The sequence below is a fragment of the Sus scrofa genome, chromosome 7 (genome assembly GCF_000003025.6).
Source record: "Sus scrofa isolate TJ Tabasco breed Duroc chromosome 7, Sscrofa11.1, whole genome shotgun sequence".
In the NCBI taxonomy this organism is placed as follows: Eukaryota; Metazoa; Chordata; class Mammalia; order Artiodactyla; family Suidae; genus Sus; species Sus scrofa.
Genome location: NC_010449.5, coordinates 120,930,862 through 120,956,220, shown reverse-complemented (window position 1 = coordinate 120,956,220; position 25,359 = coordinate 120,930,862). Strand labels below are relative to the sequence as shown.

At 51.5% G+C, this 25,359-nt stretch overlaps 1 protein-coding gene across 4 annotated transcripts in view; it reads right to left on the bottom strand.

Moving 5' to 3' along the window:
* EVL (Enah/Vasp-like) overlaps positions 1 to 25,359 on the bottom strand; it is a 144,743-nt gene that overhangs the window by 100,336 nt on the left and 19,048 nt on the right. The window contains exon 1 of one of the 4 annotated variants that reach the window (XR_002345580.1): positions 10,689 to 10,855. The exons of 1 other annotated variant lie outside the window; for it this stretch is intronic. Coding sequence is in view for 2 of the 3 variants with exons in the window: in XM_021098188.1 (XP_020953847.1) it covers positions 10,689 to 10,711 (23 nt within the window). In the remaining variant the exon portion in view is untranslated. Of the gene's footprint in view, positions 1 to 10,688; positions 10,856 to 25,359 lie in introns of those variants that run through there. 2 more of the 4 variants (XM_021098188.1, XM_021098187.1) reach the window with 2 other exon arrangements.

Sequence of the window (25,359 nt, the reverse complement as noted above, 5' to 3'; positions counted from 1 at the left end):
TAGATTCTTTAAACTTCGTTGCATCTGTACTAGCGCCCACCCTTCGGAAAGCCCCTGCGGCTTGGAGAAGCTCCCGCCTGGCCCTCCGAGGCCTCCCTGCTGACCTCCTGCCTGCAAACCCTGCCCAAGCGCAAGCAGCTCCCGCTCCCCAGGTCAGCGCCTCTCCAAGCCCCAACCATGCCTTCGTGCTCAGAAACGAACAGACACCAAAGAGGCAGCAACTGGGCTTTTTCCTGCCATTTCCCTTCCAGGGCCTATAACAGTGACTGGCATATGGCAGGAAGTCTTTAAAAAGTAATAAAAATAAATTTTAAAAAAGCGCTGAGAAGCCAGGCTACATCCAGCTCTGCTCAAGTGTGACAGATGGAATGAAGACGCAGCAAATACTGCTTCTGCCTTCAGGTAACCCTCCATCTAGTCGAGAAAATAAAACGGAGAAGCATTAAATACCAGATTATGTGTTATACAGCTTGAATGCTGCATGGGAATGTTCAGTGAAAAAGAGAAATTTTTATTTGGGCTGCAGAGAGCAGAACAGGCTCCCGAAGGAAGAGTGCGCAGCGCCGCGTCTGGAAGGACTTGACGGAGATGAAGCAAAGTGGCGCGTGCAGGTCTGTGCCCAGATGCTTTTCTGAGGCAGAGGGAAGATCCTGGGGGTCAAGCTGCGAGAGAGCGCACAGTCAGGCCGCAGAGGGCTTCGACGGCAGGAGACAAAGAGGAGCCGGACTGGCAGTGGACAGAGTTACATTACAACTGGCAAAGACTGTCCCCCAAAGGCCAGCGTCCGGCGGCCCCTCCCACCTTTCCTTGAGGCTGTACCTGTCTTCAGCCAGACACGGTGGGCTGATCTGCCCTGGGTTCAAAACAGAGATCAGAGGGTCACCAGTGCCCCCACCAAGACCAGGAAAACAAACAATGTTAGCTAGGGTAGCAAAACACGAGGCCTCCTCCTCCCCGCAGAAATCTCGGCTCCCTCCCTCGCTGCCCGCCGGCCAGCAGGAGAGCCGTGGAAACCCGGTCTCCACTCGCTGGCTTTGGAAGTGTGCCAAGGCTGGTCTGACTGTGAAAGCATCCTCTCTCCTCACTGAGAACCCTCCTCGAAACCGGAGTCCTGATACGACAAGCGTGCACTCCATCACACAGCTCTACCCTCTCCCGTCTCTCTTAAGAGGCTCTGTCCCGACTTAGTGCACAGCTTCTCAACACCCAGGAGCTCCCGGTTCTCTTTCCTGGTGTTTCTGGCAGCAGCCTGGGCCCCCGTGGCCTAGGGGTGTCTTCAGAGGCCTCCAGAGATAAAGGCAGGCTGGCTTCTCTCTCCCCCGGCCCCATCCTGATGAAGATGGAGGCCAGGCTGCTCATTCCCCAACGGGCTGACTGGAGTGAAAACAATTCTTCTCACAGGGGCCCTCCCCGGAGGGAACCGGGCGCAGGATAAGCTCCCGGCAGCCACGAGACTAGCGGCCGTGCAGTCACCAAACCAGCGCAGACCACAGACCAGCCTGAGCTCAGTTCTAGGCCGAGTGCTGCATCTGCACGAGCCCCACACACTCAACACGCCCGGATGCCACCCGCGACGGCAGCGCCCGCGGAACTCGGCGCCTTCCCTTACCCGGGGCTCCCGACCCTCCCAAGCCCCCGCCTGGCCCTGACCTCATTCTCTGCATCTCATCTCTGTCCACAGATTACTATATTTCTATTTTCCAGGTGGACAGACTCCTCCGTGAAGTTAAAGGACACATCTAAGGTAACAAAGTATCATCAGAACCAGGGCCGCACATTCCCAGGCTCTGGGCTCCCCACAGACTCCAACTGGGGTGCGGGTCATCAGTGGAGCCCCGAAAAAACGCACCTGCCCGGGCTCCACCCCCGACTACCTGGACCCAGTAGGTTTTAGCAGCGACCTGGGCCCCCATGCCCCGGTTTCAAAGGGCCCTCCCGGGAGAGCACCGCTGCGGGGGAGCCCCAGGCGGAGGCCGGCAGCAGCTTCTGAGGCCCAAGAGAACCACCCCGATGCCCCCGTCCCATCTCCCACTGTTCCTCCTTGAAGGAACGGGGCCCCCCACAGAGTTCTCAGCCGTAATTCAGCCTGGCCCCCACCCCCGGGAAGAGTGCGCCCTCGGCCCACCTGCCCAGCACAGCCCCCTTTAGCTCAGAGCCATCTCCTGCTTATGTCACACTCTGGAGATGGAGAGACACGACCCGGAGCAGGGCAACGTGGGCTGTGGATGACGCACGAGGGCTCTGTGGCAAACGCTGACACTGGGGCAGGGGGCTCCGGCTGTGCCATCGTAATTAGTCAGAAAGCACCAGAGTCCCAGTGTGTCAACGGCAAGGAACGTAATTAATCTCTCAGACCCGCGAATCTGTGCATCAGCCAAGCCAAGATCCAGGCTCTCAGCTGACTAGTCATATCACGGTTGGTTCACTGTGTCATCAACACTTCAGCAGCAAACAGGATTATCTTCCAAGCACTGACTGCTGGCATTCTGAGCCCGAAAGCTCAAGGAGACGGCGAGGTGAGAGTTGCTCCCCAGCCTCAGAGTGTGTCAGGTCTCCTTCCTGGCTCCTGCGCAACGTCTAATCCAGGGTGAGGGTCTGAATTAAATGCTTTGCTGCTTTGGGAAAATTAAAGGAATTCACTTATCCGGTATCTACAAGGGCCAGGAACCCTGCCAGATGCTTTATACAGGTCATCTCATTTAACCACCACAGCAACGCGGGGAGGTAGGCAACACCCCCATCTTACGGACGGGCAAACCACAGCACAAGGGACTTCAGTAACTTGTGCGAAGGAACAAGCCTGCACTGCAAGACTGCACCCAACAACCCAGCCTCCAAAACCTAGCTCCCGCTGAATACCACGTATTCCCTACAGGTGGAAACTGTACCTCTGCGGGGCGGTGAGCCTCAGGGCAGAGAGACGTCACCACCACGAGAAAAGACAACCTGGAAACAGTGAGAGGAATCCTTTTTCTTCAGGTTTTATCAGGCAAAATACGGCTGAGCGCACCCTGCCCCCACCCCCAGCTCCTGCTCTGCTGCCCACAGGCCTTCCCTCACCTTCACCTGCCCAAACCCTATGCTGCTGCTCCAAGAGACACCTCCTCCTGAAAGTCTCCCTAACTTTCAGGACAGCAAAACCACGGCCTCCTTCCAGCCCACAGCGCCTTCTCCTGGTTCCGCTGGGCTGGTTTTGTCTCTGCTTCCCCCCCGTCCCCCCCATGCTCTGGGTGCTGGTGCCACCTTTCAGAACAGTAATCCCCTGAGGGCAGGACCAAGGATGACACGTGTTTGCATTTTCTACGGCCGCTCATATTCAGACGTTCAGGAAGCGTCTGTCGGATGAATGGTTATCCTAACAGCAAAGAGGCCCTCCCACCTCCAAAAAAGACATGCACCGTTTTGGAGCAGAACCTACAAACTTGGAGGGAGACTCTTCTGCAACTCTCCTAAAAAAACGAGCCAGAGTTACCCAGACCCAAGCTGGTTTCCTACCCGGGGGCTCCTCCCTCTGGGTGACGCCTCGCGTTCAAGTCAAGTCTTCCCTCTTGGCTCAGTTGTGTTGTTTTTCCACATAAGAGACCACAAATGCTCAGCAAAGAGAAATGGGAGATGGAAGCAAACTGTTTGATGAAGCAGCACCTGAACCAGCTAACTTTTTTTTTTTTTTACATTTTTGGCTGCCCCGAGACATATGGAGTTCCCAGGCCAGGGACCAGACCCGCGCCGCAGTGGTGATCATGCCACAGCTGCAGCAAGGGGGATCCTTTAACCCACTGTCCTGGCGCTACAGAGACACCCCCAATCCCGCTGTGCCGCGGCAGGAACTCCCTGGTTAACTATTGACTCCAAAATACAAAATAAAACATTTATAGCCAAGTTTTACAATTTATACAATTTACACACTTCTTTCCTATAATGTTATCCTCCAAGTAGCTCTTTTCCCATAAGTGAGGTAACGAAGGCCTAGAGAGAGAAAGTGACTTCTTTAAGGACCCGGCTGGTTTTTTTTTTTTTTTTTTTGGCTGCCCCGCAGCTTATGGAGTTCCTGGGTCAGGAACCAGATCCAGGCCACACTTTCGATCTACACTGCAGCTGCGGCAATGCTGGAGTCGAGCCTGCGTCCTGGCGCCCAGAGATGCTGCCAATGCCACTGCATCACAGTGGGAACTCCAGGAAGCAGCTTTTTAAACTGGCATGGTATGAACTGGAGTTGAGTCTGGATTCCAGATCCACGACACCGCTTCTCTTTGAACGAAAATTAACAATCGTAACACCTATTTAATAATGCAGGATAGACTGGTATTTTTTGTTTGTTTTTTCAGTTGTGCCTGAGGCACACGGACATTCCCACGCCAGGGATCAAACCTGCGCCACAGCAGCAACAACATGGGATCCTTAACCTGCTGCGGCCACAGGAGACCTCCCTAGACTGGTATTTTGAAGTATATTTCTGTGGCTATCCTACAGCTAAATTATTTGTTTCCCAAAATAACTTTCTGCTTGTGGCTAGTCAGACAAACATCAGGCGAAACTGTCAAGTCAGTGAAATGCATCTGTCCTTCCCTCTCCTGCTCCATCTTCCTGGCCCTCAACTCTCCACCCTCTGGCCACCTTCTCCAACCAGGTTCTCCCACTGCCCATCAAAGTCCCACATGGCTGTGCATTCTAATAGGCCCTGGGGAACCAAGACAGCATGACCTGAGCCCCCACCATTAGGGAGTGCGACATTCAATTAAAGACGTTCTAATGCCTTCAACATAAGTACTGTGGACTTTTACCCGCTAGACGTGTACTGACCCCTCCTAGTGCCAACACCATGTTAATTGGTGGTGACAGAGGTTACAAAGACAGGCTTCCTGACCTCAAAGAGCTCCCACTCCAGCAGTTGCACAATTACATGCCGGTATGTACTGCAGGGAGACAGGATGTGAGAGCTGGGGTGGGGGCACAGTCTACTCTGCCCTCGGGGGTGTGCCTCTGCTTCTTTTTTCTTCCCTGTTTCTCTCGCAGTCAGGGAGGTAAGCCAAGTGCTGGAGCTACAACCTGCTCTGGGCCCAGAGGAGAGACTCAAAAAGGCCATGCTGGGTGGAAGACACAAGGTCAATTCCCAGGATGGAACTCTAGGCACAGAGTACCTGAGAACGAAGGACTGACGTGAAACTGACCTGATCCCCTTAACTGCTGGGTGACTTCAGGCAAATCACCTAACCTCTCTGAGCCTCTGTTCTCATTTCCTTCATTCGCTTAACAAACATTAGGGTGAGAGTCAGAGGTATAGGTTTTGGGGTTGCCCCTGTCTCTAAACCTGTTTTCATTTATAAAACTACACGGGGGTTAAAGTTCCCAGGGGCAAAGCAACTAGCAGTGTCTGTACCTAGTAGGTATTCGATGGTCTAGTTTCTGTACCCTCTTCCCTGCCCAGCCCAGTTTCCATCTCCTATTCATCTGAGATTTATTTCCCCCCACGTTGTGAAAGTCACTGTGCCTAAATATTTTGTTTCTTCAAGGGGTTGCAGCAGCCTGGGAAGTGAGAGGGGGCTAAGCTGGCAGGGGCTCTGGACACACAAGTGGGCTCTCCCAGTTTGCAAACTTCAGGTCTTCCCCGATGCCATTCGTTTTAACTCATTTCAACATTCCATAAATTCAAATTAATAAAGAGCCAGCCTGAGTCTGAATCCAATCCTTCCACAATAAGGGTTTATTTAAAGACAAAACAAAACAGACCCAAAGCAGCAACTTCCCATTTTCATGTGACAGATACATTCCAACTGCAGATTTAAAATCTTGGAGTGGGTTTACCACCTTCCTTCTGGAAAGAAACCAGAATAAGTACCAGGAATTCTGAGGGATGACAGCTTCTGACTGGGTTCTATTCCCACCTGAGGCATCAGGAAGCCAAACATCACACTTAAGAGTCCTCATCAATGGATCTGGCAAAGTCACAGGATACAAAATTAATACACAGAAATTGACTGCATTTCTATATACTAACAATGAAATATCAGAAAGAGAAATTAGGGAAACAATCCCATTTACCATCACATCAAAAAGAATGAGATACTTAGGAAAAATACCTACTTAAAGAGACAAAAGACCTGTTCTCTGAAAATTATAAGATGCTGATGAAAGAAATCAAAGATGACACAGAAGGAAAGACATACCATGCTCTTGGACTGGAAGAATCAATATTATCAAAATGACTATATTACCCAAGGCAATCTACCAATTCAATGCAATCCCTATCAAATTACCAAAAACATTTTCCACAGAACTACAACAAAATATTTTAAAGTTTGTTTGGAGGCACAAAAGACCCAGAATAGCCAAAGTCCATCTCGAGAAAGAAAAATGGAGCTGGAGGAATCAGGCTCCCTGAGTTCAGACCATACTACAAAGCTACAGTCATCAAAACCGTATGGTACTGGCACAAAGACAGAAATACAGCTCAGTGGAGCCGGATAGAAAGCCCAGAATTAAACCCACGCAGCTACAGTTAACTAATCTGACAAAGGAGGCAAGAATATCCAATGGAGAAAAGACAGCCCCTTCAATAAGTGGTGCTGGGAAAACTGGACAGCCACATGGAAAAGAATGAAATTAGAACACTCCCTAACACCATACACAAAAATAAACTCCAAATGGATTAAAGACCTAGATATAAGACCAGATACTATAAAACTCTTAGAGGAAAATATAGGCCAAACACCCTCTGACATAAACCATGGCAATATCCTTCTCAGATCCACCTCCTAGAGTAATGACAATAAAAACAAAAATTAACAAATGGGACTTAATTAAACTTAAAAAGTTTCTGCAAAGTAAAGGAAATCCTAAACAAAACGAAAAGACAACCCACAGAATGGGAGAAAAATCTTTGCAAATGAATTGACTGCCAAGGGATTAATCTCCAAAATTCATAAACACCTTCTGCAGCTCAATACCAAACAAACCACCCCATCAAAAAATGAGCAGAAGATCTAAACAGACAGTTCTCCAAAGACATACAGATGGTCAAAAAACACATGAAAAGATGTTCAACATCACTCATTATTAGAGAAATGCAAACCAAAACCACTATGAGGTACCGTATTACACCAGCCAGAACGGCTGTCATCAAAAAGCCTACAAACAGTAAGTGTTAGGGAGGGTGTGGAGAGAAAGGAACCCTAGTACCCTGTTGGTGGGAATGTAAACTGGTGCAACCACTGTGGAAAACAGTATGGAGATGCCTCAGAAAACTAAAAACAGAACTACCATTTGATCCAGCAATCCCACTCCTGGGCATCTATCCAGAGAAAACCACGACTCACAAAGACACACGGACTCTGATGTTCACTGCAGCACTATATACAACAGCCAAGACATGGAAACAACCTAAATGCCCATCGACAGAGGAGGGGATCCAGAAGACGTGGTCCACACACACAGTGGAATATTACGCAGCCATTCAAAAGAAAGACACACGGCATTTGCAGCCACATGGATGGACCTAGAAATGATCCTGCTGAGTGAAGTCAGGCAATGAGACACCAGCATCAAATGCTGTCACTTACCTGTGGAATCTAATAAAGGGATACAATGAACCTCTTTGCAGAACAGATACTGACTCACAGACTTTGAAAAACGTATGGTTTCCAAAGGAGACAGGTTGGGGGGTGGGGGGATGGGCTGGGGTTTGGGATGGAAATGCTATAAAATTGGGTTGTGATGATCGTTGTATACCTACAAATGTAATAAAATTCACTGAGTAATTAAAAAAATAAATAGCCGTTTTAACAAGGTGTATAATAAAGGGTCTTTATTCCGGGGCTGGTGAGGGAAGGCAGTTACCGCTCTGGGTCTAGAGGCGGAAGATAATCCAGGCGCTGCTCCCCGAGCTGCCTCCCTCGGAGACGGTCTCTGCAAAACAGGTGAATGCTGACTTCAGCTCTCAGCGCAGCACACCTCTTGCTGAGGAAGGGTTTTGGGTTTTGTTTTAAAGCAGAAACACCAGTAAGTGTGTCTGGCCCCGGAGCCAGAGCTCCAACAGCCTGCTGGTGTCGGGACAGCCCGGTCGTGCAGTCCAGGCAGGCACCAGCGCCCCCGCCAGCTGGGAAAGGCTGGCCCAGCGCCTCAAGCTCCTGCACCCCTGCGACTCTGGCTGGGCCCAGGCCCTAGCACCTTGTTACAACCGCCAGCCCACCCTCGAGTGAGGTCATCTGCAGAGATTCCTTGTGAAAGGCCACGGGGCTGCCCGGCACCCAGCAGCTGGGGTGTCCCGGGGACACTTGGCAAATTTCTCAGGAGGTCAGCTGCAGCTTTTTGACACGCTCCTCGGACCCGGCACTCGGCGGGCTCCGCGGCCCCACACCAGGCCTGCACCCAGCCAGCCAGGGAGCCTGCGTGCTTCTTCCTGCTTGTTAAATCCTCACGAAAGTGAACTGCCAACGAGGGCCTTACAGTGTCGCAGGCAGCTTCAGACACTCAGGAAAGAAACCAGACGGGACAGACCAAAGCTCTCAGGGGACTCGGGGACCAGCAGGGTCAGGCAGGGGTGTCTGCTGGCTCCCTCTGCACTCAGGGCTTGGGCGTGGGTGTGGAGGGGTGTGTCCGCAGAGAACCCGAGGGCCCCCAGGGTCCTCTCACCCCTTCATGTTCCTATAGGAAGAGAGCTATGATTTATAAAGTAAGTTGATGTTATTTCATTTAATTCCGACAGCACTGCAGATTTCCTTGGCAAGAACTATCCCCTTTTTCCAGCTGAGAAAAATCGAGGCTAAGAAAGATCAAGAGGAGGTCCCGTTGTGGCACAGTGGAAACGAATCTGACTAGGAACCAAGAGGTTGTGGCTTTGATCCCTGACCTTGCTCAGTGGGTTGAGGATCTGGCGTTGCCGTGAGCTGTGGTGTAGGTCGCAGACGCAGCTCGGATCTGGCATTGCCATGGCTGTGGTATAGGCCGGCAGCTGTAGCTCCCATTAGACCCCTAGCCTGGGAACCACCGTATGCAGCAGGTGAGGCCCTAAAAAGCCAAAAAAAAAAAAAAAACCCCACAAAAAACCCCAGAAAGATCAAGAGACTGGCCCCGTCCACAAAGGTGGTTCAGGGCAGAACCAGGATTACAAGCTGAGCTCCCGGACTCTCGCCCGAGACCGGGGCCGGTCCCCTGCTCCCAGCCCTCCCAGGAGGAGGGCCGCTGCACTGACTGCCACGGTTGACCTCTGGCCCCAGAACGGGCCCCGCTCTGGTCCACCTGCCCGTACCTGCAAAGCTGCTTCTGGCTCCTGATTCCTCGCCTACTTATACCCTGGCCTTGGCTTTACAAAGCGCTTCCTAACTCTCCCAAGGATCAGAAAAGCTCATTTTGAAACTGAGATTAGAACCCAGGACTCCCGACTCACTCCCTAAGGACCCATCTACCTACTGTTACACGCCAGGTGTTAAATACATTCTTGTTAGTTATCAAATGGAGCCATCATAGAAGAGTAAAGTTCTGGTCACTGTGTCACCCCAGGTCACCAGAGCATGTTGCCACATGGGAAGAATGTCCTTTTCACAAACCCCGTCCGTTAGAAATAACGCAGAGGCAGGCTCTTAAACAAAGGATAACTTCCTGGATCCCAAACCCCAAGTTTATAGAAAGGGTGCGACCACCTCTGTGTAGCCCTGCTTTTCCTTGTGGAAACTGGTGAGGTTCTCATCAACTCCCTTGATTCTGACTAAAAGGTCTCTAGTTTCCTCTCGGAAATAACGAGCGGTGGTAATTCTATGATCGGTTTAATGTGTATTTGCGGCAACATTTAGAGGCAACGAAAAGGGCCTGTGCCGGGTCGCCCACAACTGCTTCCTTGCCTATCAGCATGCCCTGTCCTAAAACACACGGGGTTCCATCCGAGAAAGGAGAAGCTGTCAGCGGTTAGAACACACACACTCTCCTCCTCGCGCTCCAGAGAGATGGAGACGTGCGGAGAGAGAACCAGCAGCGGGAACCTTCCCACCTCCTCGATTTCCATTTCTTAGAAACCGTCTCTGTAGGAGCATCCCTTCTCACATTCACGCCCAGAGGCAGATTCCCGGAGAAGAGATGGAGGAAAGAGAAGGAATAAGAGTCACAAAAGACTGGTTTGAGCACTGATAATTACAGCAGCTGAAAAGCTTGCCAGAGCAAAGAAGGAGCCTGTGAACAAAACACAACGAGGGCACTTCCCAGAAAACTGCCCAGCCACGAGATCACCAGCAACAATGAGGAAATCACAGCCAAGACCGCATCTCCGCTCAGCAGACAGGCTTGCAGGATTTTTCACCTGCACCGCCACAAGCAGCCTCTTTAAAAAGAGCAGTAGGCTCCATGAGTTCGACAAAGGAGGAAACACAAAAGATAGCAAGAGACTCTTCTGGATGCACAGTTCCCATTCCGCATTCCGAACTCCACACCAGCAACAGCACAGCGCCAGGGAGGCACAAGGTGGGGTCCTCGGCACCTTTACACGCGATCAAACCAATTATCCACGCTGCATCCGAGCTTGCAGTCAACACCGACCCGCACCGCCTCTGCACCTCCGGCCCCCAGGACCCTGCCAAAGCCCACCACAGAAAAGCAGCCTTTTTGTGTGAGAACCAGCGAGAGCCTAAGCTGTCATTACACAGCAAAAACCCAGCGAGAACAAAAACCCACTGGCAGACGGATGTAGAGAACCCAGAACATACCTGAATTCTTCAAATGCAAACATGACCTAGTCGGAGACAATTGCCTTGGACTGTCGGCTAGCCTTTTTGGTTCGGAGGACAACCATTTAGTCAGTGAGATGGTGCAAAGTGCAGAAAAAAGAGGCGGGGTTTGCACCCCCCCCAATATTCTGAAGTCAAAGGCTTTCTGCAGACAGGGGCCTGCAGCCTCCAGCTCCGCCAGCTGCTGACGAGCGGCAGCTACAGGGAGGCAGCCAGGAGACCACGTGACCGTGCCACACGGTGATGAATGCAGCGCCTGCCCTGCGAGGCGGCTAGGGCTTGGGCACGGGATTAGCCTGAGCCGGAGGGGAGCCCGGGCACGCGGGATCCTGGGGACACCCCACGTCCCACCCATCTCACGGGTCGGGGTGGGGGGCAAGGGCTAAAGGGAATGAGCACGCGACCAGTTCCACTGCCGTCCGCCCAGGCGCCGCGTGGCCAGGCGCAGTGGCCACCGCGGTCACCGCATGTGGGAGACGGATACCGGGCTACCTTTCACCGAAAATTCTTCAGAATCCTGTACTTCATCCTCCCGCTACCAAACACGGAAGGCATAAGCCGCTCTGGAATTGCACGAGTCACATTTCATGCCCGCCACTCTGCCACGAACACCACCCTGTAGGGCAGCCGGGGTGAGTAACCTCATTTACTTGATTATTTGTGTATGGGGCGTCTGATAGACACTGGGCTTCCATTCCTTGAAGTGCCCAAATTGCTACAATAATTTCAGAATGGGAGTTAAGAAAAAAGAACTGAGATGCCAGCCGAAAAACAAAAAAAGGAGAAATGTGTACCAGTTTGGAAGCCTGAGCTGGCAAGATGGGGCAAGTGAGCTGAGGCCGTGTTCTGAAACCTGCCGGGAAGGAGTCAGCATTTGGGTGGCAAGTCTTTATAAAATCAGGGAGACAGAGCTCAATAAAAACCTGAGCGTCACTCTTGACTTTTTTCCCTCCCTCATCCCACAAGTACCAGCAGTCACTAATCCGGACCCTGCCTCAGTAAGGTCCTTGTGATCCGGCCACTGCCCCAGCCACGCCTCGCGCTCCCCTCCGCGTCCCCCCAACTGGCGGCTTCCCCGTTCCGTCCCTTCGGAGATGTTGACATCCCCCTACTTCAGCCCTGCACTGGCTCCTCGGTGTCCACGGCTTAAGTGAAAATGCCTCGGCACAGACACCAAGTCTTACTCCTCCAGCTCTCTCCTGCTAAAACGCTTCGCCAGCCCCCCAGTTCAGCTGCCCCCCGTGTAAGCCGGGCCTCCTTCCTTTGGTCCCCCGGCCAACTGGCCCAGGTGAGTTCCTTGCTCCCAAAGCGCCTTGCACCCTTCCACGTGGCCCACACTGTTCCCTCCGCTGTCACCCGCGTGGCATGACAGCATCTGCCTGCCCCCGCAGCTACGAGGTCCCCGGGGGTCTGTGTGAGTTATTCTGTACCCCGGTGCCTGGCACAGAGCTTGACAAGGAGGAGTGAGTCAGCAGAGATTTGGTGAACCACCGCTCGGCTCTCGAGGGAGCAAGTGATGCAGGGCGTGTTTGCACACAATGCCACTCCCCCTTCAGGCACGAGGTGAGGACAGTCAGCCCGGGCAGAGTGACTGGTGAGGAGGGTATTCTGGGGGTCCCATGCTCCCTGAAGCCACACAACAATCGTCAACCAGGCTGGTCCAGAATGCCTTCCCAACCCTCCTGACAGTCTCTGCCTGAGACATCAGGGGATGGCAGCTTCTTGGCAGCATCACGACACATCAGCAAACATAGGCGATCAGAGTCGCTAAATAACGCGAGCTTACGTCCAGAGCTGCCACCCTCCAACTCTGATCACGGCAGAGCCTTGGACTCCCCACGTGCAAGCCCGAAGAACACAGATAGAGCCCACGCATCGACTCTTTCACGGGAAGGGGGTACCCAACGAGGCCGGGCTTGGGACAGTTCCTCATCCAGGATACAAAGTTAGAGAAACGCTCCCCGTCCGTCACCTTCATCCCCTGCACGGTGGCGTCTCGCAGGCAGTGCTGAGCTGCGTGGCTCTTTTTTATGGTGAGGCCGCCCTGTCACGGAAGTCCTTTCCATTCGCTGGTAGCTCATTTACTCATTTAATTCTGGCCCCCGGGGGAAAAGGGGCAAGGTACGGCTGTCCCGTGATTCTCAGGACAAAGGACATAATATATGCGGCTATATGGATAAAATGACTGTCCTAAAGCCTTAAAATAAAACGCAGTGGCGATTACCCAGGTCTTAGGAAGAACAGTTTACCCACACCATATACAATCATGCGATGTCTTAAGTGGTTGAGCTCCCTGGTTAGAGTCATGGACGGATGGAGGAGGGGCAGCTGGTAGTCAGCCAGGCACGAGCCTCTCGAGGGAAAGGACGTGCCAGGACGAGCACCCAGCCAGTCCTTCCCACCCTCACGGACATGGCTGGTAAACATCAGGCACCCAGTGACCACTTGATGGGTGTTGCTGGTTGGTCTCAAGGTCAGAACCTACCCTCCTGGTACTCTCTGCAAGCTAGGGGAACGGCAGCGGGGCTTTCACTCCTAGACGTTAGTTTCGGGGGAAACCGGCCAGATGTGCTCTACGCCGGCCGCCAGGCAGGTCCAACGCGGTGAGGCCCCACGGGCTGGCAAACCTCCGCGGCGTGTGCCTGGTTCCCACTGGTCACCCAAGAATCTCCTCTTAGAGAGCTGTCCTTTCAACGCAGTTCATAAGGTCTAGTAGAGAGTGGAGTGACGAGAAACGGTGAGAACTTGAAAAGCCCTGCACCAAGTATATCTTAGACACAACTTTATGTGGTTCCCCAATTTATTAACAAGAGAACAGAGATTAAGGAACTTGCCCAAGATCACATTGCTCTTAAGTTGGCAGAATGATGACTTGGAACCAGGTAGGTGTAAGGCCGACCTTTTTTTTTTTCTTTTTTCTTTTTCAGTGCCACACCTGCAATATACGGAAGTTTCCAGGCTAGGGGTCGAATCAGAGCTGCAGCTGCGGGCTGAAGCCACAGCCACAGCCATGCCAGATCCTTAACCCAGTGAACGAGGCTGGGGATTGAACCCGTGTCCTCATGGACACTAGCTGGGTTCATTACTGCTGAGCCGCAACAGGAACTCCAATGCCAACATCTTTAACCACTATGCCCTCTTCGGGAACCAACACCAAAGATGCAACTGCCTCAAGGCACCTCCGGAAGAGGACTTAATCCAGATGGTCAGGCAGCCTGTGGCCCTGACACGGGGCTGGGACATGGTGACCCTCGGGTTCTTTCATCCAGTTGGCCCTGGCCAATCCTCAGATTGCACGGCCAGGCAAGAGGCCGCAGGGGCTGAGCGAGTGCCTCGGCTGCCCCAGGAAGGACGGGCTGAGGTGGCCTTGGACCAGCCTGGGAAGGTCTGCTTCAAAGGCCAGGCGCTCCCACGGGACCACCTGACAACTGCTAACAGCAGGGTCGGGCAGTGCTGACCGCTCCACCACTCTGCAAATGACACTTCTGCGACCACTCAGTGCTTCCGAGAGTCCTGCCAGGCCATCCAGCAACGACGCAAGAAGGCTCAGACGGAAAACGGCCCTGCCCTGGGACCTATGTTCCCTTTGCAACGTGAAGAAACAGCCAGACGGTGATTTTTTAGCCTTTGTTTTAAATATCACTTACACGGCACATGAAACGGATACGAACATAAAACGGATCCACAGGGAAGAGCCCTGGACTCCCCGCCGGGCGTCCCCTCCCCCGCGCAGGGCTCAGCCGGGGGACACGGGACGGCCCCGTCCACACGGAGTGACACCATCACACTCAGCCTGGGACAAAGGCCTCCTGCCTGGCTGGGGTCTGGCAGAGGAGGCCCGAGAGGGCACCCCGTGCTGGTAACACGGGAGCCCTGGGCCCCCACCCAGCTCGCGGCTTCGCGAGAGGATGTTCGAAACCAGCGTCCTCAGCTTAACACGCACCTGCTTAGTCCGCAACGACCTGTCTTTCCACGTGAAGCGGTCCAGCTCCCGAGAAAGTGAACTTAGGATCTATCCCTGGGAACGGGGTCCTTGTCACAGCTCCCCCAGAGCCCGGCCACCTGGGTCTAAGGCCCTGATGGGCTTGCGGCCTCAAGGCCAGTGTTCTGTCTCCCCCTCGTTTAGGGGGTGGGGTTAGCCTCACAGGCACGAAGCAGGTGCAGCAGAACGAAGAGGCGGCACGTGCCCAGGGGCTAGGAGCTCCCATCACCCGCGCCCGGACCTACACACGCACTCGTGTCCAGACCAAACAGGCGGGAGCAGAAACGGAAATCAGCTCCAGGCGAGACGCGTGACGAAGGACGGCGACCGTCCCCTCGGCCTCGCTGCAGGTGGTTCCGCCGCGCCAGGGCCGAGCGGGGACAGGAGGGAGCGTGCTTGGAGGCCTCACCGGCACCCTTTCCAGCCCCTTCCAGGTACAAGCCACAGCCCTTCCCCACCGCGGGCAGGGCTCCCGCGCCTCCGCCCTCCCCCCGCAGAGCGGCTCCCGCCTTCTCAGAGGTGCCGGCTTGGCTCTGCAACTGTCCTCCGAGGAGCCCTGGGAAACTTGTGCCACCTAAGCCTCGGTCTCCTGATCTGGAAACGGGACCCGGTGGAGAGGAAGGGCTGGCACGCGTTAGCCGCGCCCCCTGGGTGCCAGTTCCCTCATGTTTCAAAATCCCATCGAGCCCCTCCTGACCCAAACCAGCCTACCGTAATCTCTAAAGCTCTGAATGCCAACGATAATCCACAGCTATTTTTAAAAATCTCACATACCGCCTTGCGCTAAGGAGAACCCTCCATCCATCAGCTGCCTTTGACTTCCCACCAGAGGAGAGTCGCTGGGACGGGGCCTAAGGGGCTGGGAGGGCGGTGTCTCCTAACCTCCATCAGAAACGCACTCAATCCAGGTAGGACAAGATGCTTGCTGTGTTTGCAGAGCTCAGGAGAAGCCCATCACGATCTGGGGCCACCAGCTCTGAGCTCTCCTGTTTCGACTTTGGGGGGAGCACACCGGCAGGGACCCTTTTTTTCCCAGTCCTTTCTAGGCCTTCACGAGGCAGGGCACATTCCTAGGCACAGGGCAGGTCTTTGGTCAGAACAGTTCTGAGTGCACTGAATGAGTGTTAATACCAGCTGAATTAACCTCTCAAAAATTTACAATCAAACACCCCCCCACCTTCTAGAATCAATAGGAAATGTGTGAGCCCTACACTCTGACCTAGTTCCTTCCCCGACTTACGTAACTCACCTGAACTTCTACAGCGCATTTGACTTTAAAACAAAAATCTTAAAGCCATCCCTTATCTCTATTTTGGGAATTCTATTTAAAGTTAAAGCTATCCAAAAAAAGCATGCTACCATTAAGCAAACACAATCACCACCCATTTTTCAGTCTACCACTGCTCAAAAGCAGGAGTTTACCGGCAATTCCATCTGCATTCCTGTCTACACCAAGCTCTGCCATCCAGGGAGTGCCCTCTAAGTAGCCGTACCAGGTTACTGAAAACCACCCCACGTTCACGCGACACATTTCGGAGTGAGTGCACCCGGCCCAAGTTTCCCGTTCTAATGAAGGACGTCAGAGGATACACGAATCAGAGAGAGGCTAATAAAAAGGCAAAGCAGCAGAGTGAGGGGCCCTGCGGAACTGAGATGATAGGAAAGGCCCCTCTCAGGGAGTGATGTTTAAGCGGACATCTGAATGACAGATCTGAAGTAGGGACAGTTGTGCAAAAACCAGGGGAAGATGAGCATGGCCAGAGGACACTCTGGCCCAGAGGCCTAAGGTGGGAGCAGACGAGCTTGCCACCGGTCCCTTTTGTACAGTGTGGCTGGAACCAGGTCACAAGGAAGAGGAGGGGGAGAGGGAGAGAGGGGAAAGCAGGGCTTTATTGGGGAGATTAGGCAATACAGACATTTATCTGGTTTTCGCTGGTTTTCTTTTTCTTTTTCTTCTTGGGCTGCACCTGCAGCATATAGAAATTCCTGGGCTAGGGGTCAAACTGGAGTTGCAGCTGCCAGCCACAGCCACAGCCACACAGATATGAGCCGCATCTGTGACCTACGCCACAGCTCACGGCAACGCCGGATCCTTAACTCACTGAGCCAGGCCAGGGATCAAACCCGCATGGATACTAGCCAGGTTATAACCCGACGAGCCACGACGAGAACTCCCGCTTCATGAATGACTAATGAAGCCAAGAGTCGACATATTTCAACAGAAATGCTAAGGACACCATCAGGACCACAGGCCACAGCAAGTGAAGCCCCATGAGGAGGCCCTGCCTCGTCCTGCCCATTGTCTGTCCCAGGGCTTGGTGCACAGAGTCGGTCAATACATATCTGCTGAATTACCGAACCAGTGGTTTGTAGACCTAGAGAAGATTTCACAAAAACATGCAATTGGGTTAATCAGCAGTCCTCTTTCTGGTGCAAACACCAGATAAAAGGACAGATTATCTTTTTGAAGGAGTAAGTACAGCTGCTCCAATGTCACCCAGATGGATAGAAATTTGCCAAGAAAGTCTTACCAGGAATAGACTGAGCATCCAGATATAAAAGCACATAAAACAATTCCTATATTGGATCAAGAACTACTTCCTGGGCCCCCACTGTGTGTGCAGCCCCGCTCTGTCCCTGGGAGGGCGGCGGAAGGAAGATTCAGGCACATTTCAGGCCTTCCCAGCGGCCAGGAACAGGGCACCGGACTCGCAAAGCTGCCATGTGAGAGTCAGCAGTGGGAAATCAGACACAAGGTGTGAGAGGCTGTGGCCCCGGGTCTAGAGGGACCCTGTTAGCCTTGAGTCTTCCCCCCACTTCAGCTCGCTGCTCTAAACGAGACCCTCCTGAAGGCTGGCTCCTTTGGCAGCTGTGGATGTGCTTGGAGTTCCAAGGGCTGGGCCATGGCCTGGCTCCATCCCTCAGCAGCCGGGGGCCCTTGGCTTTTCCAGAGTCTCAGCTTATTATCTCCATCACCTGCAAGATGGCGACAGCTCCTGTCCTGCTCCCTCACAAAGAAGGAGAGGCTCGGATAACAGGAGGTGTGCCAGAGCTTTGTAAAGTGCTATATAAATAGATAACAGCATTATTATTAACAACAAAAGAAAGGAGCCTTCTGTACCTTGTGCCATCTGAGATCTTTTTTTTTTCCTTTTTTCTTTTTGGGGCCAGACCCTCAGCGTATGGGGGCTCCCAGGCTAGGGGTCAAATCGGAGCTACAGCTGCCAGCCTACACCACAGCCACAGCAACACCAGATCTGAGCCGCATCTGCGACCTACACCACAGCTCACGGCAACGCCGGATCCTTAACCCACTGAGCAAGGCCAGGGATTGAACCTGCGTCCTCATGGATACTAGTTGGGTTTGTTAGCCGCTGAGCCACGGCAGGACCTCCCAGAGATCTTGATAAAGCAGGAATTTATAGTATTCATCCAGGTCATGTAATTAGATCATCCATAAATGCAATTTACTACCCAAGTGACTAAGAGAATTTAGATAAACACCCCAAATTGTGGGACCTCAGGGCTGAAAGGACCTGGAGGTCAACTCAGTCAAACCTCACTCCTAGGTAAGCCTCCTAAGATGCTTATCTCTTCCACAGGTACTACTTGTTTCTGTCAAAGCATAATTTTCAAAAAGCTAAAAACATAACTCTTACACAAACATATAGTAAACCTATATTAAGGATTAAGTCCCTAATGAGAGAATCAGCAGGATGGCAAAGCTGGTTCAAAGGTAATGAAAGAAACATATATTAAGTCAGTGATGAAAAAAAAGGCTTAATAATCTTGCAAAATTAGATACAAAACTGGTTAATATCCTACAGAGCAATTAAACTATAATCTTTGAGCTTATCTTTTCTTCTAAACAGAAATCATTTAGATCCCTACTAGACAAAAACTTTTTTTTTTTTTTTTTGTCTTTTTGTCCTTTTAGGGCCACACCTGAGGCATATGGAGGCTCCCAGGCTAGCAGTCTAATCAGAGCTGTTGCTGCCGCCCTACACCACAGCCACAGCAACGCCAGATACAAGCCGTGTCTGCGACCTACACCACAGCTCATGGCAATGCCAGATCTTTAACCCACTGAGTGACGCCAGGGACCGAACCTGCAACCTCACGGTTCCTAGTCAGATTCGTTTCCACTGCACCACGATGGGAACTCCAACAAAAACCATTTGTGACATCAATTTTTTGAAAGTTGAAATCTAACTTTATGAATGTAAGTCTCTAAGGCTGTCACCTGCCCTTGGTGGCTTGCTGAAAGATGCACTGGAAGGTGCACAATAATCATTTTGCCTTTTCTCTGAGTTTTAGGAAATTTTCCTAAAATACTTTTAAAACGGCTCAACGTAGCTTATTATACATTTCCAGCGAGCTGGCTGATAAGTTCTTTCCTCTCTGGTCCATTTTTTGCTTCTGCCTCATCTACACCCTCCTAATTGGTAAAAAATCTTTTGAACAGTTGAAGTCACTTGTAAATTACTGCTTAGTTTTCCAAGGTCACGTCGTCCTGAAGTGCGGGGGCCCTGTTTTCCAGACTCTCCAGCCTTCTGTGCCCTGCTGAATTCTCTCCAACTCTCACACGTGCGGGTCTCTTAAAGACAAAAAGGGAGCATCTGATTCATCGGCGCTGATTCACGGGGCTGCTCCCCCAGGCCCCGGCTATTCTGAGGCAGTTACCATAATTCACTATAATTTCCCAACTCCACACCCCCACCCCGTCACCTCTTTCTTTCCACATAACAGTGCTCAGAAGTCACAAACCAAACCCACGACAGAGCAGCACATAACCAGCACAACAACCAACCCACACCAGCCAGCACAATAATATGAAGTCAAAGAAGGAGCTTAATGAATCAGAGAGGGCCCTGTCCACATCTGCATTTCCCAGCGAGGCAAGGGAATGAGAAGGGAGAAACGCACAGATTGAGTCAGTCCATGTTCTAAATAACGGGAAGGATGAATGGGTTCCAAAGGCTCTGGCTTCTAAGAGTCTTTCCTGGGCCAAGGGAATTTCTGGGGACTGGTCCAGGGGGAGCCTTTGGAGATGGAGACAGTCTTGCTCCATTTGGGCTGTGATGTGACAGAAGGGGTGGCGTATAAACCACTCCTTTCTCGCAGTCCTGGAGGCTGGAAATCAGCGCGGCAGTGTGGTCAGGCCCCCTTCCGGGTCACAGCCTTCTCACTGGGACCTCGTGTGGCGGAAAGAACTAGGGGATCTGTGGGGTCTCTCAAGAGAGCACCCACCCCACTCATGAGGGCGCCACCTGAGGACCCAGCCACCCAGAGGCCCCACCTCCTCCCTCGGCAGCAAGCTGGGATTACAGCGCGGGGATGGGCGGGGACCCCAGCAGAGCCCGAATGGATGAACACCGGGGGAACCTCAAGCGTCTCCTGGCAAGGCGGGAGCGACGGTGGGTTACAGACGCGCACACGTAACAGCAAACCACACGGGTCTCAAGGAAACCATGCTGCCCCCAGAGCCAGCAGCTGTCCCCGCGTTCTGAACCCCTAAGGTCTGGAGCTGAGGCACCAATCCCGACCACACGAGCCCTTCCCAACCTACAAGCAGGAAGAGGGAAAACCTCTATTTAACATGTGTTCTGACAGCAGAGAAGATGACAAAGAAATTGCATGAATTTATGCCTAAGAAAGTTGTCATTTGAGGAGTTCCCATTGGGACTCAGTGGTTAACACATCTGACTAGCATCCATGAGGACGCAGGTTCAATCCCTGGCCTCGCTCAGTGGGTTAAGGATGCAGCATTGCTGTGAGCCGTGGTGTAGGTCACAGATGCAGCTTGGATCCCATGTTGCTGTGGCTGTGGTGTAGGCCAGCGACTATAGCTCAGATTCAGCCCCTAGCCTGGGAACCTCCATATGCCGTGGGCCACAGCCACGCCAGATCCAAGCCGCATCTGCAACCTATTCCCCAGCTCACGGCAACGCCAGATCCTCCACCCACTGAGCAAGGCCAGGGATCGAACCTGCAACCTCACGGTTCCTAGCCAGGTTCGTTTCTGCTGAGCCAGGAACTCCTCCTACAGTTCTTTTTTAAAAGATGTATTCTTGCTAACATGTACAAAAAGAGCACTTGATTATTTTCTAAGCCTCATTCTTACATCATTCAACGCTCCTACGATACCACCTTCCCTGGACCCCACAGTAAGATCTGAAGAAAAGAAAGAGAAGGTGAAAGGACACAGGCACTGACTGAACCACGGAGGACATGAGAAGAACGTGGATTTTGAAGGAGTTCATGGATTTCATTGATGTGGGTAAGTGACCTGAGAAAAATGTCAGTCCGATCTCACTTTGACCGAAGAAAGAGAAAAACCTAGCATCCCGCTTAGGGTCACACAACTACTGTCAGAGCTGGAATCAGAATGGAAGACTCCCGAAATGTCCAATTTAAGTGCCTTTCCTTTCTGTCGGTGGCTCTCAAAAGTGGGGTCCTTCCCCAGCAGAGTCAGCGTCACCAGGGAGCTTGTCAAAGATGAAAATCCTCAGCCCTCTCCCCAGACTCACTGAATGAGAGACTGTGCGAGAAAGGAACCCAGCAGCTGTGTGCTCACACGCTCTCCCGGGAGTCTGATGGATGCGCGGGTGGGAGAGCCACTGAGCACTGCAACGCCAGTGATTCTCAACGTGTGTGTGTGTAGGGGGGGGGATTCTGTCTTCCTGCATGACCCTTTCTTTTTTTTTTTTGCTTTTTAGGGCCACACCACAGCATAGAGAAGTTCCCAGGATAGGGGTCAAATTAGAGCTGCAGCTGCCAGCCTATACCACAGTCACAGCAATGCAGGATCTGAGCTGTGTCTGCGACCTACACCACAGCTCACAGCAATGCGGGATCCCCAACCCGCTGAGCAAGGCCAGGGATCGAACCCCCATTCTCATGGCTACTAGTTGGGATCATTACCACTGAGCCGCGACAGAACTCCCCTGCATGACTAAAACAGCAAAAAAACACTATAAATGAAGCTAAGGATCCTCAATAAGGGAGACTGGTCAAATAAAGCACAGTGGATACGAAGAATCTTTAAACACAGACCCACACTAGCTGCCTAGACTTGGCTAGTGTGGATTAAGAGCATTATAGAGGATTATTACAAACTGCGCTTTACTGTTGCATAATCAGCACCTCCACAAATCAAACAATAAAGCAAGTTACAGAAAAGCACAAGGTGTATTCTCACTCACGCCTCATTGGACTCGGGCACACCACGGAGAAACTGCGGTTCGCTCCAGACCTCCTCAATAGAGCTAACGTTGCAATAAAGTGAAGCGCCCAAATGTTTTGGCTTCTACTGTATAGAAATGTTGTATTTATATGACAGTCTATTATGTGTACAATAGCATTGCGTCTCAAAAAACAATGTACTTAGCTTAATTAAAAAAATACATTATTAATGGAGTTTCTGCTGTGGCATAGCAGGTTGGGGATCCGGTGTGGTCTCTGCAGTGGCTCAGGTTCGATCCCCGCTGCAGCAGGCTGGGGATCCAGTGTTGCTGTGGCTTTGGCGTGGGTTGCAGTTGTGGCTCAGATTTGATCCCTGGCCTGGGAACTTCCATATGCCTCAAGTGCAGCAAAAAAAAAAAAAAAAAAAAAACCACAAAAAAAACCCAAAACAAAAAACCGTTATGACTAAAAAATGCTAACCATTATCTGACCTTCTTCGAGTCGTAGGAATGTCCAAGATCAATGATCACAGATCACCATAGCAAATACAATAATAATAATGAAAAAGTGAGAAATATTGCCAAGAATTACCAAAACGTGGCAGAGACATGAAGTGAGCAAATACTGTTGGAAAAACAGTGCAAACAGGCTTGTCCGGTGCAGGGTTGCCACAAACCTTCAATCTGTAAGAAACACAGCATCTGCGAAGCGAAATAACACGAGCTCGGCCCTACACTGCACACAACACAGCCCAGCAGTCAGAGCTCAGTCCCGCACGCACAGAGCCCACCCCTCGGGGCAAGTCAGGGCACTGCTGTCAACGGCACTTTCCTTCCGAGGACAACGGGGTGACACTGAGACCCCGTGGGGGTTGGGTGAGAGTCAGGGACACGGTGCAGGCGGAGCCGCCGTGAAAGAGCGGGGGAAACAGAGCTGCTTCATTATTCTGGTGCTTGCATCTGCGAATCAATGTGTGCAAGGAGTTCTCTGGAAGCGTGTTCGCCAAAAATGCCAACGACTATTTCTCTCTAGGTGACTGACACGCCCTGGTCACTGGTGCTTATTTCTGTACCTTCCTGTATTGCTGAATTTTCACAGTGAACAGGTGCGGTTTTATAAAAACAACAACGCGCAGTTACGGACACCTCCCCGCAGACAGATACGTGCACAACACGAACATGTGCTCGCCTCCGACAGAATTCCTGTGACAGGCACCGTCTCAGATGAGAGATGCGCAGGAAACAGAGCAGGCCAGGGACACTGGGACACCGCCACGCCCACAATAAGCACTTGCTGAATGAAGGAAGGAGCACAAGAACTGAGAGGCGACGGAGAGCAGTCGTACTGGGTTTTGGAGCCAAACAGCTGGATTAAACATCCGTTCTGTCGCCTTCTAGCTGTTAAGCTTGAACGACTTCTTTTAACCCCTCTGACCCTCAGTTTCCTCATCTATAAAATGGGACTGTACCAATTCGTGAGACTATCACATGGATTAAATGAGAGAGTAAACGTGAAAGCAGTCTGCATTTAGCAAAAGTTCAATAAAAAAATGAGTTCTTCCCCCTAGTCCCAAGTTTCCTCAGGATGAATTGTGTGACACTGGACAAGCTGTTTCTCTGCGTCTGCTTTTTCACCTTTAAAATGAGTATCATGTTCACCCACCCACTGGGAAGCTGGGATAATTATGCCAAAGTTTTCTGCAGCATAGAAGGCACGACACAGACAGTAAGACTTACTACGATTATTATGGGAGCTTCTATTTTACAGCCTCTTGGCTCCAATAAACTAAATTTGGGTAGCCTTTAACATCTGAGAAACATACAGATTTTACTAATTAGTAATAATTTATTGGCCTTCCTGAGCTTCCCCAGAATTGCCTAATCCCTGTCTACCTGAAAATAAAGTCTCCCTTGGTCCGACAGGAATCACTGCCTCCCAGGACACCCGGGCCCAGTTCAGCCCGTTGTTCGGACTGCATGGCGCGGAGCCAGGGAGCTCGCATGAGTGCTGCCTGCTTGGGATCTGGGTTTTGTTCTCCTGATGATAAAGATGGGAACTCTTGCACTTTCTGCTGTTTGAGGGGAAGAGGCCACCGGCTTTTCTAAGTGTGAAATTTTTTTTTTTTTTTTTTGTCTTTCTGCTATTTCTTGGGCCGCTCCCACGGCATATGGAGGTTCCCAGGCTAGGGGTCGAATCGGAGCTGTCACCCCCGGTCTACGCCAGAGCCACAGCAACATGGGATCCGAGCCGCATCTGCAACCTACACCACAGCTCACGGCAACGCCAGATCGTTAACCCACTGAGCAAGGGCAGGGACCGAACCCGCAACCTCATGGTTCCTAGTCGGATTCGTTAACCACTGCGCCACGACGGGAACTCCTAAGTGTGAAAATTTTAAATTTTGAAAAAAGTTGGAGTTCTCGTCGTGGCTCAGCTGCTAAGGAATCTGACTGGTATCTGTGAGGATGCAGGTTCCATCCCTGGACTCGCTCAGTGGATTAAGGATCTGGCGTTGCCGTGAGCTGTGGTGTAGGTTGCAGATGTGGCTCGGACCCTGCATTGCTGTGGCTGTGGTGCAGGCCAGCGGCTACAGCTCCGATTAGACCCTTAGCCTGGGAACCTCCATATATCACAGGTGCGGCCCTAAAAACAGGGAAAGACAAATAAATAAAATAAAATAAAAAATAATAAAATGTTGAAAAAAGTTAAGCTCTAGAATATTTCTTAATAGAAATATGTCATTAAACATGATGTGTTGGTTAAAAAAAGATTACAAAGTTGTGTGTGGAGCAAAAACACACAATATATACTTTTTCTGACATGTGGCTACAGGAAAAGGACACACAGCGGAAAGTTAAGTGACTCTCACTAGATGACGTGATGACAACTATTTTTCCTCTTATTTCTGCTGATCCATAATCTTTAAGTTTTCTACAATGATCAACTATTTTTAAGATTAAAAAAAAAAAAAGAGGCGCAGAGTTCCCTCGCAGCTCAGCTGAATAAGGATCCAACATTGTCACTGCTGTGGCTCAGGTTGGGTCCCTGGTTTGGGAGCTTCCTCATGCTGCGGGTGTCGCCAAAAAAAAAAAAAAAAAAAAGCCGTAATAGCTGTGAAGCAAGAAACAATTTCAGGTGAGAGTAACAATTTATTTGATCACAACTTGGTGACAGAAAACAGTTCCCTTCAAAAAAGCTTTAAGAGTCTTAAGCTTGGAGTTTCTGGTAGCCTAGCAAGTTGAGCATCTGGCACTGTTACTGCTGTGGTGTGGGTTCAGTGACCAGCCCAGAGACTTCTGCGTGTCATGGACACAGCTCCCCCTCCCCAAGTCTTAAGCTTATTCGACACACATTCAAAGAATCGCCTTTCAGCCAGCCGCTGCACTGTCTGCTGAACTTTGCACGGGATGCTGAAACTTCCAACACTTACGGCTGCACAGCCTGAAATGCACACACCAGAAGGGCGGATAAAGCCCTGAAATC